Below are 14,299 nucleotides of genomic sequence, written 5' to 3'. Positions count from 1 at the left end.
CTGACAAGGGGTTAATCTCCATAATATATAAGGAACTCACACAACTGAACAACCAAAAAACAGCCCAATCAAAAACTGTGCAGAGGATATGAGCTGACGTATTTCCAAAGAAGATATACAGATGGCCAATAAACATGTGAAAAAATGTTCAACATCGCTAATTATCAGGGAAATGCAAAGCAAAATTACACTAAGATACTACCTCACACCTGTTAAAATGACTATTATCACTAAGACTAAAAATCACAAATGTTGGAGAGGGTGTGGAGGAAAAGGAACCCTCATACACTGCTGCTGGGAATGCAAACTGGTGCAGCCATTATGGAAAACAGTATGGAGACTCCTCAAAAAACTAAAAATAGAAATACCTTATCACCCAGCTATCCTGTTACTGGGTATCTACCCAAACAACTTGAAATCAACAATCCAAAGTAGCATATGTACCCCCATGTTCATTGCAGCACTATTTGCAATAGCCAAGACATGGAAACAATCCAAGTGCCTATCGACTGATGATTGGATAAAGAAGATGTACACACACACACACACACACACACACACACACACACACACACACACACACACACACACACACACACACTGGAGTACTACTCAGCCATGAAAAAGGACAGAATCATCCCATTTGCAACAACATGGATGCACCTGGCAGGAATTATGCTAAGCAAAATAAACCAGACTGAGAAAGACAAACACCACTTGATTTCACTCATATGTGGAATATAAACAACACATGGACAAAGAAACAGTTCAGTGGTTACCAGAGGAAGGAGGGTCGGGGGGTGGGCAAAGGGAGTGAAGGGGAGTGCTTAGGTAGTGACAAACAAGAAATAACGTACAACTGAAATTTCACAATGATGTAAACTATTATGAACTCAATTAAAAACAACAACAACAAAAAACTTCTCTGCCTAACATCGCACCTACTTACTACTAGACCTTTAGCTCTGGAACGACCCTAGAGTACCCAGACTCAGTGTGGACTCTGATCAGTTGTTTAGATTTTGCCTTCTAAACCACATTTGAACAAATGTCATATCTCCATTGCAACAGTAAGATACCTGGAGACAGCTAGGAATAATGCTTTTGTGTGTGTTCCTCAGTGCTATGGCTCAGTAACTCCGAGTTAACTTAATAAGCAAATAAATGGGAAGTAAAAAAGTAGACATGGAGAAATGAGACTACCTAGCATCCCACTCTGCCGCTTACTGTGTGATCATCAGCTCATCGTCTAACCCCTTGTGCATCCATTTCCATAAATAATATTATAACAACAACAATATTGCCTACTGGAGAAGATTGATATTAAGATTGAGATAATACACGTAAAGTGCTTAGACTAGTACCTGGCATGGCATGTTAATTCTCAAATGTTAGATGCTTTTAGTAAATATATTCTGGGTCACAAATTTTTTATTACTTGATTTGACCTTTAGAAATTTTGGAAACAAAGCTGTAATAAGCTATCTATATAGCTAACTAAGCTTTTGGGTTCTTAATCAGATTATTTTAAGCTATTTCTTTTAGCTTCAATCAGATTTAATTCAGCCAGAGACCCAGCTACAACAGTGAACAAGACATAGTCCTCCAAGTTTATAGCCAAGTGTTATATAAAACAAGTAAATAGAAAATTATGAACCGTGTGATAAGAATATGGGGAAGTTTAGGATATTATAGAAATACATAGAACTTTTTTTTCCCTCCTTGTTTTATTTATTTATTTAATTAATTTATTCTTTTTTGAGGAAGATCAGCCCTGAGCTAACTACTGCTAATCCTCCTCTTTTTGCTGAGGAAGCCTGGCCCTGAGCTAACATCATGCCCATCTTCCTCTACTTTATATGTGGGACGTCTTCCACAGCATGGCTTGCCAAGTGGTGCCATGTCTGCACCCGGTATCCGAACTGGTGAAACCTGGGCCGCCGAGAAGTGGGACGTGCAAACTTAACCGCTGCGCCACCGGGCTGTCCCCCATAGAACTTCTTTACATGATTTAGGAGTTGGGGAGAGCTTCCTAGAAAAACTGGCATTTAGGCTTAGACCTTAAGTAGGAGTTAGAAAAAGGAAAAGGGGGAAGGCTCTAAGCAAAAGCAGTCTGTGTGAAGACCCAGAGGTGAAAGAGAACCTCACTCTGAAAACAGTTAAGAAAGGCAGCACTGGAGAGTTCACATAAGGTAAGGGGATTGTGGAAAAGATGAGCAGGAGCCAGCTCATGACGGTCCTCGAAAACCTATTAATATGTTTGAATGCTCTCCTAAAGACAACGGGGAGCAATGAAAGATTTTAAGTGGAGAAATGCTATGATTAGATTTATGTCCAGTAATGCACACGCGGGCTATAATAGGAAGAATGGCAAGCAGACTAGTTCCAACACTATGGGGTAATCCAGCACATAGAAAATGATGACTTTATGTTACAAAAGTGGTAATGTGAAGGGAGAGATGTAGACATTCTAAATTATTTTAGTAAGCTTTAAAACTTAAAAAATTTTTTATCCTTAAAAAAAAAAGTAGTTATACAGTATATCCTGTGCTCTGTTGGATTTGGCTCATAGGCTGGGGTTCGCTGACCCCTGCCTTGGGCCTCTTGCTTTTCCAAAAAGCCTTGCTGCTGCTGTCTTTCTCAACACAGCAGCTAGAGTGATCCTGTTAAAACGTTTTTCAGATCTTGTTACTCCTCTGCTCCGGATCCTCCACTGGCTTCCTGTCTTACTTGGAGTAGTAGCCAGAGTTCATACCATGGCAGACAAGGCCTTTTATGATTTGTCCCCTGTGTTGGTTAGAGCAGGTTAACTGATACAGTAGACAACCCCAGATTTTCAAGTGTATTTTGTGTATAGAGTCCATTTGGCAGGGAGGCGAGACACTGTCACACAGTCATTCAAGGACACAGGCTGACAGAAGCTCCCTTGTTTTCAGTGTATGTTCTCAAGGTCTTTCTGGACCTTGACATCCAGCCTCCTGACAGGATGCTTAAGCCAGTGGTGGGCTGTTCTAAGGCCTGAGGGAATCAATATTTTAGCATACATGTAAATAAGGCTTACCAGTTGGGAAACTGATTTAATGTGTCTGTTTTTTTTTTAATGTTTGGTTTGGGATGATTTAGGTGTTTCATACTTGATTCTGGCTCTAGAATTTTGACATCTCACGTAGTAGTTAACATCTACTACAGACTTGGTAGTACTTGGCTACTACTACTAACAGCCAAGTCTGTTAGGTATGTTTGAAAATTGGTGCATGTGTACTAAATGATAGTTTAATCTACGTCTTTTAATTTGCAAGCAACAGAAATGAAATTCAAACTGTCTTCGTTTTTAAACAGGGACTGATGTATTAGCTTGCATAATTAAAAGTCTAGGGGTGGGCATGCTTTAAGCACAGCTGGATCCAGGGGCTCCAACGTGGCTTCTGTGTTCCTCATTTAGAAGTTTTAGTCCTCACTTAAATTATTAAGGCTTTTTTGTATACTAGGTAAATTCTTCTGATATTACTCCTTTACTGAATGATACTTTAAGGTCAAGGTTGCTGGACCAAAAATTTGACCTTTTAGAGTCAGTGAAATCTAGTTAGGGTTCTACTGCTGTAATTAAGTTGTTTATTATATTTTTGCATGGGTTGACACCATGTTAACAATTGGCTGTGGTAGAGCTTTTACATACTTGCAGGTATATGCACAGACGAGTGTAGTAACGCTTTTCCCTGCTCTGCTTGTCTGCAGGCAGTGAAGTGAAATCTGCAAGAGTCCTGCTCGCTCAAGGCCTGCATACAGGAAAGAAGCAGGGGAAAAGCGTTACAAACAGCTTTTGTTCTGCAGCATTTTAAAACATAACAGGTATGTCAGATTTTTGGTCTGTCAGCCTTGACAATGCCCCTTGAAAATGAACTGAATACTCTCTGAGGTAGTAGGTCATGTCATTGAAATGTGTTTAAAATGTGACAGTGATAGAAGTTGTAAGATTTTTGTTCTTGGAAAGAAATAATCATTACAAACTCCCATAGTGTTATTAGACTCTAGCTACTAAAATAGTTTTTTTACTAACAAAAATTGTTACTCAGTCTGAGAGTGGCAGATGTGATAAAGGATATATGAAAAATTCTTTTTAGATTTTACTTTTAAGATTTTTTAAAAATCTGAATTCAGTCCTGTGGATTGATTGAACTCAAAACATATTTTGCATGAACTCATCATGCTCTGAAACATCTGTGACTTTAGACTGTGAAAACAAAAGAAAACTTTTAAAGTAACTACTTGTAATTGCCAGGTTACTCATGTAGCCATTTTGTTTTCTAGGTACATCGGAAAGTCTGATTCAGTTACGATCAGTGTATGGAATCACAAGAAGATCCATAAAAAACAAGGTGCTGGATTTCTTGGTTGTGTTCGCCTTCTTTCCAATGCCATCAACCGCCTCAAAGACACTGGTTGTAAGTAGATACTAGTGCTTTTTAAAATTTAAAAATATATATATATGTGTTTTATAGGGTAGGCAGGGGTCCAAAAACTTTAATTTCCTGTATATATTTGAAACATTGGTGAAAATTCCTGGTCTAAATTTATTTTGTGGACTTTAAAAAAAGAATGAAACATTTTAAGTATGTGAATCCTAGAGCTGAATCAGAGCTGATGCTTAGTTTCCAGTGAATTTATGAGTGCTAAGAAATGATTGATACTCAGAAGAGTGAAAATAAAGGTGTCAAAGTGTATATGCCTTTTAAAAAAATTTCTTGACATCCTTCTCTGGTTTTGGTGGATTTATGAGATAAAGTGAGTTCTAGTTAGGTGACTGGAATGTTTAAGGTGACAATTGAAGGGAATTTTAGTGAATAAGAATGATATATAAAACTATAGTGAAGGGGCTGGCCCGGTGGTGCAGCAGTTAAGTTTGCACGTTCTGCTTCGGCGGCCTGGGGTTCACTGGTTCGGATCCTGGGTGCGGACATGACACCACTTGGCAAGCCATGCTGTGGTAGGCATCCCACGTATAAAGTAGAGGAAGATGGGCATGGATGTTAGCTCAGGGCCAGTCTTCCTCAGCAAAAAGAGGAGGATGGGTGGCAGATGTTAGCTCAGGGCTAATCTTCCTCAAAAAAAAAAAAACTACAGTGAAAAAATTAAAAGTTATAGAAAGATAAGACATTATTTTGAGTGTAAGACAGATGTGTTAACTTCTTGGCTATAGCTCAGTTTTTCACCAACCTGGGCATTTAGAAGATTAGACCCAAATCAAGACATTAGAAGTGATTTCCATATTGGATTGACAAGTTGATTTAGCATATGTGTAATTCATGGAACCAGGTGACAAAGCATCTTTTGGGGAGTATTTCCATTGGGACATAGATGGAAATACTTTTTCAACAGAACTTTTTTGTTGTTTCTACAGAATTCTTCTTTATATAACATAAAATATACTGCTAGCCATTGTCATGAGATTTTAGCCTGAATGCCTGTGCTAAGCAGATTCACATAGAATATAGCTAAGGAAATTAGTAAATAAAAAATAGAGTCTCTTTAGCTTTGAATATTAGATATATTAAGAGATGATCCTTTTTAATACATTAACAGGATGCCATAGCCCAGATACATACATACTGATCTGTTAAAAAGAAAAAGGGAGAAAATTGAGCTAGAAGTTCTGAACCAGGAGAATTTAAAGGCACCTGAGAATTTCTTACATTTCTGGGTTGCCAGGGTAACCAAAAGAAGAGAGAAGACACTGGGATTGGGGCTGGCCCGGTGGTGCAATGGTTAAGTGTGCACATTCTGCTTCTCGGCAGCCTGGGGTTCGCTGGTTCGGATCCCGGGTGCAGACATGGCACTGCTTGGCACGCCATGCTGTGGTAGTCATCCCACATATAAAAGTAGAGGAAGATGGGCACGGATGTTAGCTCAGGACCAGTCTTTCTCAGCAAAAAGAGGAGGATTGGTACTAGTTAGCTCAGAGCTAATCTTCCTCAAAAAAAAAAAAAAAAAAAGATAGACACTGGGATTGGAAAAAGGTCTAGCATGTAAAAATGAACTGTTTTATTACCCACCCCAGCAGGCAAAGTGAAAACTTATAAATCACATGTATGATCTTATTTCTGGTTCAATTTAACCAACATTTATTGAACCTTTAATATGTTAGGTACTGTTCTAAACCCTGGTGATATAAAGATGAAAAGGGCATGGATCCTATCATCTAAGAAGTAAGGGCAAAGGCCTTCTGGCGGAGGGAGCAGGACACATTGGAAGGGCTGCACAGGAGAGGAGGAGTTCTGCACAAGTCCACTGTATAGCTGACTTAGTAGTTAGTGTCTGTTTATTTTGCAAAGGGAAAAATGTCTGTATTTTTGGCTAGGTAGCCAGGTGCTATAGTTTTGGGGCGTGAGTTTTTCTTTTTTGCTGCTTGTAAAGTTCCATTGCATTACTCTATTTGACCTTTTTGGTGTGTAATATATTTATCAAACATTTTTTGAGCACCTGATGTATGTAGTGTCCTATCAGGTTGGAGTGGAGAATACGAAGACTAACATATAGTCTCCTCCTTTTATCAGTTCATGATTTGAGCAGATAGATGGCGTATAGCTGTAAAGGAATTTAGTTATAAGCGCTACAATTAAAGTAAAACCAACATGCTGTGGGTATCACTGTTCCTTACTGGACATTGCAACTGGCCAGGCCAGTATTACATCTGTTTTATAGATGAGGCATGAGAGAATGAGTGAGTTGCCCCTAGATGAGTTAGTAGCAGAACTGTCTCCAACCCATATCTTTTTATGCTTGGCTTTTTTTTGGAGGAAGTTTAGGCCTGAGCTAACTGCTGCCAATCCTCCTCTTTTTGCTGAGGAAGACTGACCCTGAGCTAACATCCGTACCCATCTTCCTCCACTTTGTATGTGGAATGCCTACCACAGCATGGCTTGCTGAGTGGTGCCATGTCCACACCCAGCATCTGAACCAGCGAACCCTGGGCTGCAGAAGTGGAACTTGCGCACTTATCTGCTGCGCCACCGGCCGGCCCCTGTACTGGCTTCTTATTAATACTTACTTTGTGTGTGTGTGGGGGGGGGTAGGGGTCATTTGAATGGATTGGATAAAAAATAACCATAATAATGACAACAACTGACGTTTATTGAACCCTTATGTGCCAGGTACTCTGCTAAGAGTTTTACGTGATTATCTGATTTAATCTTAGAAAATATGAGGTAAGTATTGCTATTATACATGAGAAAATCAAGACTCAGGGATAAGTGCTTAAGAACAACTATTCGGTATTAAGCCAAGACTCAGACTGAAGTGGTCTGAAATTTTTGTTGGAGAGAAAGTAACTGCATGTTGGCAACGTACATACCAGTGTCTTATGGTTTTTGAAGTCCGAATTTATCAAAACTTTTGTTGAGATATTTACATTAATTATATATACAGTTAGACAGTTTTAAACATTTGTTTCATCATTAAAACATTAATTATTTAAATGATAGACCTGATTTCCAATGGATTGTGGAAATTTATCATCACTCTATAGATGTTAGAATCTCTGATACCAGCTTGTTTTTTAATTGCTTTTTTTTTCTTTGGTTGATTTGAAATAGATCAGAGGTTGGATCTATGCAAACTTGGGCCAAATGACAATGATACTGTTAGAGGACAGATAGTAGGTAAGTGTGGGATTTTTTTTAACTTGACCTAAACTCTAAATGCCTTTAAATAAATGTACAATGACTGTAGCTTCATTTTATTGGCATGAATTAAATATGAGTCATGTAAAATACTTTGAACAGTGGAGTCAGGATCCAGGCTAACTTAATTTTTTAAAAAACTTAATAATCTAAAAAAAAAAATATGCAGGCTCCTAATGTTGTGAAGAACTAGTGATCCTTTAGGAAGGAATTCTTTTTAAGTGTACAGGTATAATAGAGCACCGAGACAGACTTTATAGATGGTATTAAAGTTTTCCGAAAATAATTCTCAAACTGATTTTCGAGTAAAAAGAGAATATTCTATTGAACTCTTTGTTTAAGATTTTGTAGTTTTAAAATAATCTGTGATAATTGAAAAAACTAGAATGCGGAATGGTAGGATAGCACTGATTGGAAAAAGAGGAAATTGTTACCTTACTTGTAAGGCCCTTGGTGTGCTAATGGGCTATCTTGAATTGACTCAGAGGGAAAGACTTTGTGGAGAATTTCCTGAGATTTCTCCTAAGAATTGGTGAATTGAGGTTTGATCAAGATACATAGTGTGATAGGACATTGAGGTGGGCTTGTTTGAGACTTCTTCAATTAAAGAAGAAAAATGCAGTTGGAATCTTACCACTTCACTATAGAGCAGAATTAAGAGTAAAAAGATTTTATTATGGCCCCAGCAGAGAGGTTTTAGTTACTGGAGGTACTTAAAGGACTTGATTTTACAAGGCAATGAAGTAGGTTCATAGGGAATTGCCAGGGTAGCAACATAACAAAGCCCTATTGTGGTTATCACAGGGAAGTATCTACACTGTGGCATTATTGATGATTCCTGTCATATTTAGGTTGAAAAGAGAGTAAAAAACATCTCAAAAATAAATCCTGGCGTACAAGATTTTTAAATGTAATTGTTCCTACTTTATGTGATTTGGCATGTTATGTAATGCTTGCCAACTAGTATCTAGTAGTAACAAAACGGTTTTACTAGGTGTAAATTTGCATTTATAGAAATAGCAGACTTTCCTTTGTTAGCTGTTAAAAATATACCTACTGAGGTATACTATATAAAAAAAAGAATATTTTACTTTATTATTTATTTATTTTTAAAGATTTTATTTTTTTCCTTTTTCTCCCCAAAGCCCCCCAGTACATAGTTGTATATTCTTCGTTGTGGGTCCTTCTAGTTGTGGCATGTGGGACGCTGCCTCAGCGTGGTTTGATGAGCAGTGCCATGTCCACGCCCAGGACTCGAACCAACGAAACACTGGGCCGCCTGCAGCAGAGCGCGCGAACTTAACCACTTGTCCACGGGGCCAGCCCCGAATATTTTACTTTAAAGTATGTCTCTGTATTTTTTTTTTTATAAATTTTTTTTTTTTAAGATTTTATTTTTCCTTTTTCTCCCCAAAGCCCCCTGGTACATAATTGTGTATTGTTAGTTGTGGGTCCTTCTAGTTGTGGCATGTGGGATACCGCCTCAGCATGGCCTGATGAGTGGTGCCATGTCTGCACCCAGGATTCGAACCCGTGAAACCCTGGGCCGCTGCAGCAGAGTGCACGAACTTAACCACTCTGCCACAGGGTTGGCCCCTCTGTATTGTCTTTTCAATTTGAAGGCCTTATGTAAATTTGATGTTTATATTAGAGGCAGGCTGGACTCAAACATTATGCTTTTATGATCCTGCAATTCTATCATTTAAGAACAGAATGAGTTCTAGTTCATGCTGAATTACACCTTTACAAATAATTATAGCATCTTTGTATATAACATCTTTTTGAAAAATGGAGAAAAGTATGCTAGAACACTAACTTTTAAAAAAATGTATCTCCTTCTAGTATTTGTCTATACATATATGTGTATATTTTTATGATTTTAATTATAGTGAACATAAAATTTTTATTTTGCTTTCTTCCTGTTAAAAACAAAATAGTGTTTATAATTATTATTATTGTTTATAATTAATGATTTTTAAAGGATAATTATATCAATATATCATAAATTAATCATTGAACTTTATGATGTTTTGCTATTATAACATTGGAACTTACATACATTTTTGTACACTTAGCTTTATCCTGTTTTTGATTGTAACCTTAGAAAAAACTCTCTTAAATTGACTTGCTCGATTCAAGGGTTACAAATCTTTTCCCTTGCATTTAAAACTGTTATGTAAGGCCGCCCTGTGGCCGAGTGGTTAAGTCTTCTCGCTCCGCTTCTGCGGCCCAGCATTTCACTGGCTCACATCCTGGGCGCGGACATGGCACCGCTCTTCAGGCCATGCTGAGGCCATGTCCCACATGCCACAACTAGAAGGACCCACAACTGAAAAATATACAACTGTGTACTGGGGGGATTTGGGGAGAAGAAGAAGAAGAAAAAAAAAGAAGATTGGCAACAGTTGTTAGCTCAGGTGCCAATCTTTAAAAAAAAATTATTTTATTCTTTCCGTCTCTTCTGAAGTTTTGCTTTTTGTTATCAAATCAAATAAAAATACAGAGAACCTAAGAAGCACCCATAACATGGCCTCATTGTCACCACTTTGATGTATACCTTTTCTCCATGTTTTTACAAATGAGATTATACTATAAAGATTAAATAACCTGCTTTAATCTGTCCTAAATATCTTTTTTTTGTCCATGGGTACATTTCTGTAGCATTTTTAAGGTTGTATGGTAGTCCATAGTAGGCAAATAATTAGTTTAATCAGTCCCTTATTGTTAGACATTTAGGTTGTTTCTGATCTTTTAATATTATGAACAGTGCTCTGATAAACATAGAGTTTCTGTGATGCATCTTATGTATTGCTAGACGTAGGCTACACAATCCCACCTAAAAATTGCTTAGGTGTGTTGTAATGCAGCATTCTGGAGATGTGCCTTGAAGCTCCTAAAGTCCTTAACTTTGAACCTTAACATTATTCTTAAAAAAAGCTACTGAGAAAATAACATTGTTTCTACTGTGATTGTATTTCGGTAAGCATTTCACTTTAATCTTCTGTATAAAAACTGATTAATATAGTTTTCTAGTATAATTTTCACGTAATGTTTTGTTTACATTTGCTGAGGAGGTGTATTACAGTGTTGTCTCCTATAAATTAACTTAGGTAAAGGAGTAATGTGTTAAACTTTCTGATTTTTCAAAATTTTTACAGAGCTGAAATATTTCAGAATTTTGAGATCTTTCCTGGAATGAAGAGTCTTAAATGTCATACTTTGTATAGTAATCTGTTAATTCTTTAAGCAGTTGGGTTATAGTCGGGTTTGCCTATCACTTCTGTCTCTTGGGAGAGTTGCCAAAAATAGAATTAAAGAATACTAGAGCAGCAAGGAAGGACTTCAGGCATATCGTTTAGCCTAATTTCTTCATTATTCAGATTGGGATTATCTAAACCTCAAAGATGTTAAGTGTTTTGTTCAAGGCGATAATGCTAAACTAGTTGTTAGTGCCAGGTCTGGCGTTCACAGCTCTTGCTTCCAAGTTTATAGTGGTAGTTTAATACTACACTGCATGATGATGTACTGCTTTAACTAATGGAATCCAAGTATTGCCCTATTGCTAGAATCTAGTGTATTTTTTTTTTAAAGATGGATCAAGAATTAAACCGAAGTTAATGTGAACTTTTCAAATTTCCCTGTACATGAATGTACTTTCATATGTTATGCCTCTACTTAAGTGCAATAGTAGCTTTGCGTTGTCCCATTACGATGTTGAAAAAAGGAATTAGACTCTCCGTCATGAACAAGATAAAGTGTAGAAAACCTTAAAATTCTAATATCACTCCTAAAGGGAAAAATCTCATGGAGAAAGAAATGACAGAATATAGTAGAAACTAAAGAGTTCATTCTAAAGGATTAAAATAAGCTAAGCCAGAGATCTTTTAAAGGTACACATTTTAAATTGTAATAATTCTTTCTACTGCTATTGCTCTTAGAAATCTTTCTGTTGTTTAATAGTTAGTCTTCAGTCCCGAGACCGAATAGGCACAGGAGGACAAGTCGTGGACTGCAGCCGTTTGTTTGATAATGATTTACCAGACGGGTAAGCTGAAGTCATTAGAGAAATACATCGGTAATACCCCTGAAAGAATGAGAAATAAGTTGGTCTTTACTGTATACTTAACTTTAGAAATTTGCTAACCAGTGCCAGAACCTAGAGTTTTCCTTGTTCTTGGAAAATTGCTGAGGGATCTTGTCACAACAAATTTGTAAAATAATCCATGAATTAGATATTTTAAATTTGTTTTTTAAGAGTTTTGACTAGGAGACAAATTTCTTGACAAATGTAACTCTCCTGTAAATATTATATATTTAAAAGAAAACTTTTTCACTTGATTAAATTATTCACAACAGGGCATATAGGGTGCTGAATTTGAGGTATTGCTCTATTTAGAGGGATGGAATAGAGAATTTCTGTAATAGTAATTATAATAATTAACATTTATTGGGCATGCATGTGTCAGATACTGTTATAAGCACTTTATATAATACCTTATATCATTTAATTCTCATAGCATGTGATTCTAGAATTAGACCACCTGGGTTCTAATCTTTACTCTTCTGTTTATGAGCTTTATGAATTTAATCAATTTCTTTAACTTCTGTAAGCTTTGGTTTATATGTATTTATAAAAGAGGATGATGATAATAGTACGTATGTCATAAATTATCGTGAGGATTAAATGATATCATTTGTGAAAAGTACTTAGCACAGTCTTGCATATAGTTAGTGCTTAATAAATAATTAGCTATAATTATTACTACTGCTACTACTATTGTTACCCTTATTCATTTCACGGATTAAAAAAACAGATTCAGAGAAGTTAAGTAACTTGCTGAAGGCCACATAGCAGAGGGCAAAACTGGAATGCAAATTTAAGCCTTGATTCCGAAGCTCCTGCTTTTTATAGCTGCTCTCTATCTTTGTTTGATACTAGTTCTGACACTTTTCTGATTTTATTTTTAACTTTCTAAGTATTTTTGATTAATTTCAATAGAGGTATTGTTTACGTACAATAAATTATATCCATTTAAAGTGTATGATTGGTCAAGTTTTTACTTAAATTATTTTTGGCATGAAATTTTACTTCCAAGCTTTGGTGTTTTCTCATTTTGTTTAAACTGTTAAAAATTGCTATAATTTAAGTCTGTTTGTAGATCACTTTAGCTTCTTGATAGATCTGCTAACTTTTATGGATGTGAAGTAGGTTATGGTACTTTTGAAGGGGAAGTTTAGGATGTAATAACTAGTCAATATTGAGACAATTATAATACTGTAGGCTTTATTATTTCTAAACTTGGTCTATATTATTGAACTGTAATTGTAATCACAGGGGGAAAAAACCTCTTAGCATCTCTTTCTTTTTTTTTTGTGAGGAAGATTGTCTCTGAGCTGACATCTGTCCCAGTCTTCCTCTATTTTGTATGTGAGATGTGACCACAGCATGGCTGGATGAGCAGTGTGTAGGTCCGTACCCGGGATCTGAACTGGTGAACCCCGGGCTGCTGAAGCAGAGTGCACGAACTTAACAACTACGCCACTGGGCCAGCCCCATTTTATTTTCTATTTTTTAAGGCCTCCAAACCTCTGCCAATGTTTTGGTGGAAATGTAACATTACCACATTTCTGTAGTCATTTGCCTATTTCTTTGTTACATGAATTAATAAAATATTGAGGAAGAAGTGGCATTCTTGCTTTTTAAAAAATTAGTTTCGGTAGGCTAGATGCTTTTATGTACTTTTCCAGTTTAATTTAAAAAATTATGTGTGAGTTTTATTTTTAGTATAGTCCTTTTTACCTACTAAATTCTGGAGAAATCAATTAAGCATTGTTGACGTTACTGAAAAATTCTGAGTTTGGCTGGTGGAAAATATTGGTCACACCTTGGTATAAATACTTCAGAAGGTTCAAACTTCCAGGAGATACATTGTACAGTTCTAAAAGAAGTTGAAAAAATTCCTATAATCTGTGTATTGATATTTCATTTTGTCATTCCTGATTCATAACAGCAGATGTCTTCCTGGCTTGGTTATTGCACTAAAAACATCCTGTATCCAGCTTCTTATTAATGCCTCATCTCTTGATGTTTTATTTAAGCTGGGAAGAAAGACGAACTGCCTCTGGAAGAATCCAGTATCTAAACCACATAACAAGAACTACGCAGTGGGAACGTCCAACACGGTAAGAACATGCAAGTATCGTCCCATGGTCTATGCTGTTCGCCCTGCTGAAGTCATCCCTTTCTGTTTATCTGTCAGCTTTTCTTGGTTTATACTGCTCTAGATCAGTAGATCCTACAGCAAGTGCCATTATTATTTTTAAAAAGTAATTTTCAGTGAAGATTATTTAGCAGGTCATTCTGTTATTGTAGCTTCAGGGCCTGCAGTGGTACTCAATAAATATTTATTAAATAAGTTAAATGAATAAATTGAGAAATCATCTTATTTTTGGGACTCCTAAAAATTTTTTTTTTGAGTCCGTTATTGTAATGGCTGTAACAAAATACATACACAGGCTCTCCATTTGATCAGTCATGTAGGGGGATGATTATATTATATTGCGTCCAGTAAGGTTTGTGGTTAAGAATCAGATGATCTGAGACCATGTAGTGGGCTCCTGAC

General features: G+C 36.6%; 2 protein-coding genes across 5 annotated transcripts in view; one reads left to right on the top strand and one right to left on the bottom strand.

Annotated features, from left to right (window-relative positions):
* Positions 1 to 14,299, top strand: part of SMURF2 (SMAD specific E3 ubiquitin protein ligase 2) — a 115,443-nt gene that overhangs the window by 69,146 nt on the left and 31,998 nt on the right. For all 4 annotated transcript variants that reach the window (XM_070482068.1, XM_070482066.1, XM_070482067.1 and 1 more), the window contains exons 4-7: positions 4,309 to 4,442; positions 7,590 to 7,655; positions 11,637 to 11,721; positions 13,776 to 13,859. In XM_070482068.1, the coding sequence (XP_070338169.1) occupies positions 4,309 to 4,442; positions 7,590 to 7,655; positions 11,637 to 11,721; positions 13,776 to 13,859 (369 nt within the window). The remainder of the gene's footprint in view (positions 1 to 4,308; positions 4,443 to 7,589; positions 7,656 to 11,636; positions 11,722 to 13,775; positions 13,860 to 14,299) is intronic.
* Positions 1 to 14,299, bottom strand: part of LOC139040101 (translation initiation factor IF-2) — a 113,844-nt gene that overhangs the window by 70,891 nt on the left and 28,654 nt on the right. The window lies entirely within an intron of this gene.

The sequence above is a fragment of the Equus asinus genome, chromosome 13 (assembly GCF_041296235.1).
Source record: "Equus asinus isolate D_3611 breed Donkey chromosome 13, EquAss-T2T_v2, whole genome shotgun sequence".
Taxonomy (NCBI): Eukaryota; Metazoa; Chordata; class Mammalia; order Perissodactyla; family Equidae; genus Equus; species Equus asinus.
This window is presented reverse-complemented; position numbering and strand designations above follow the sequence as displayed.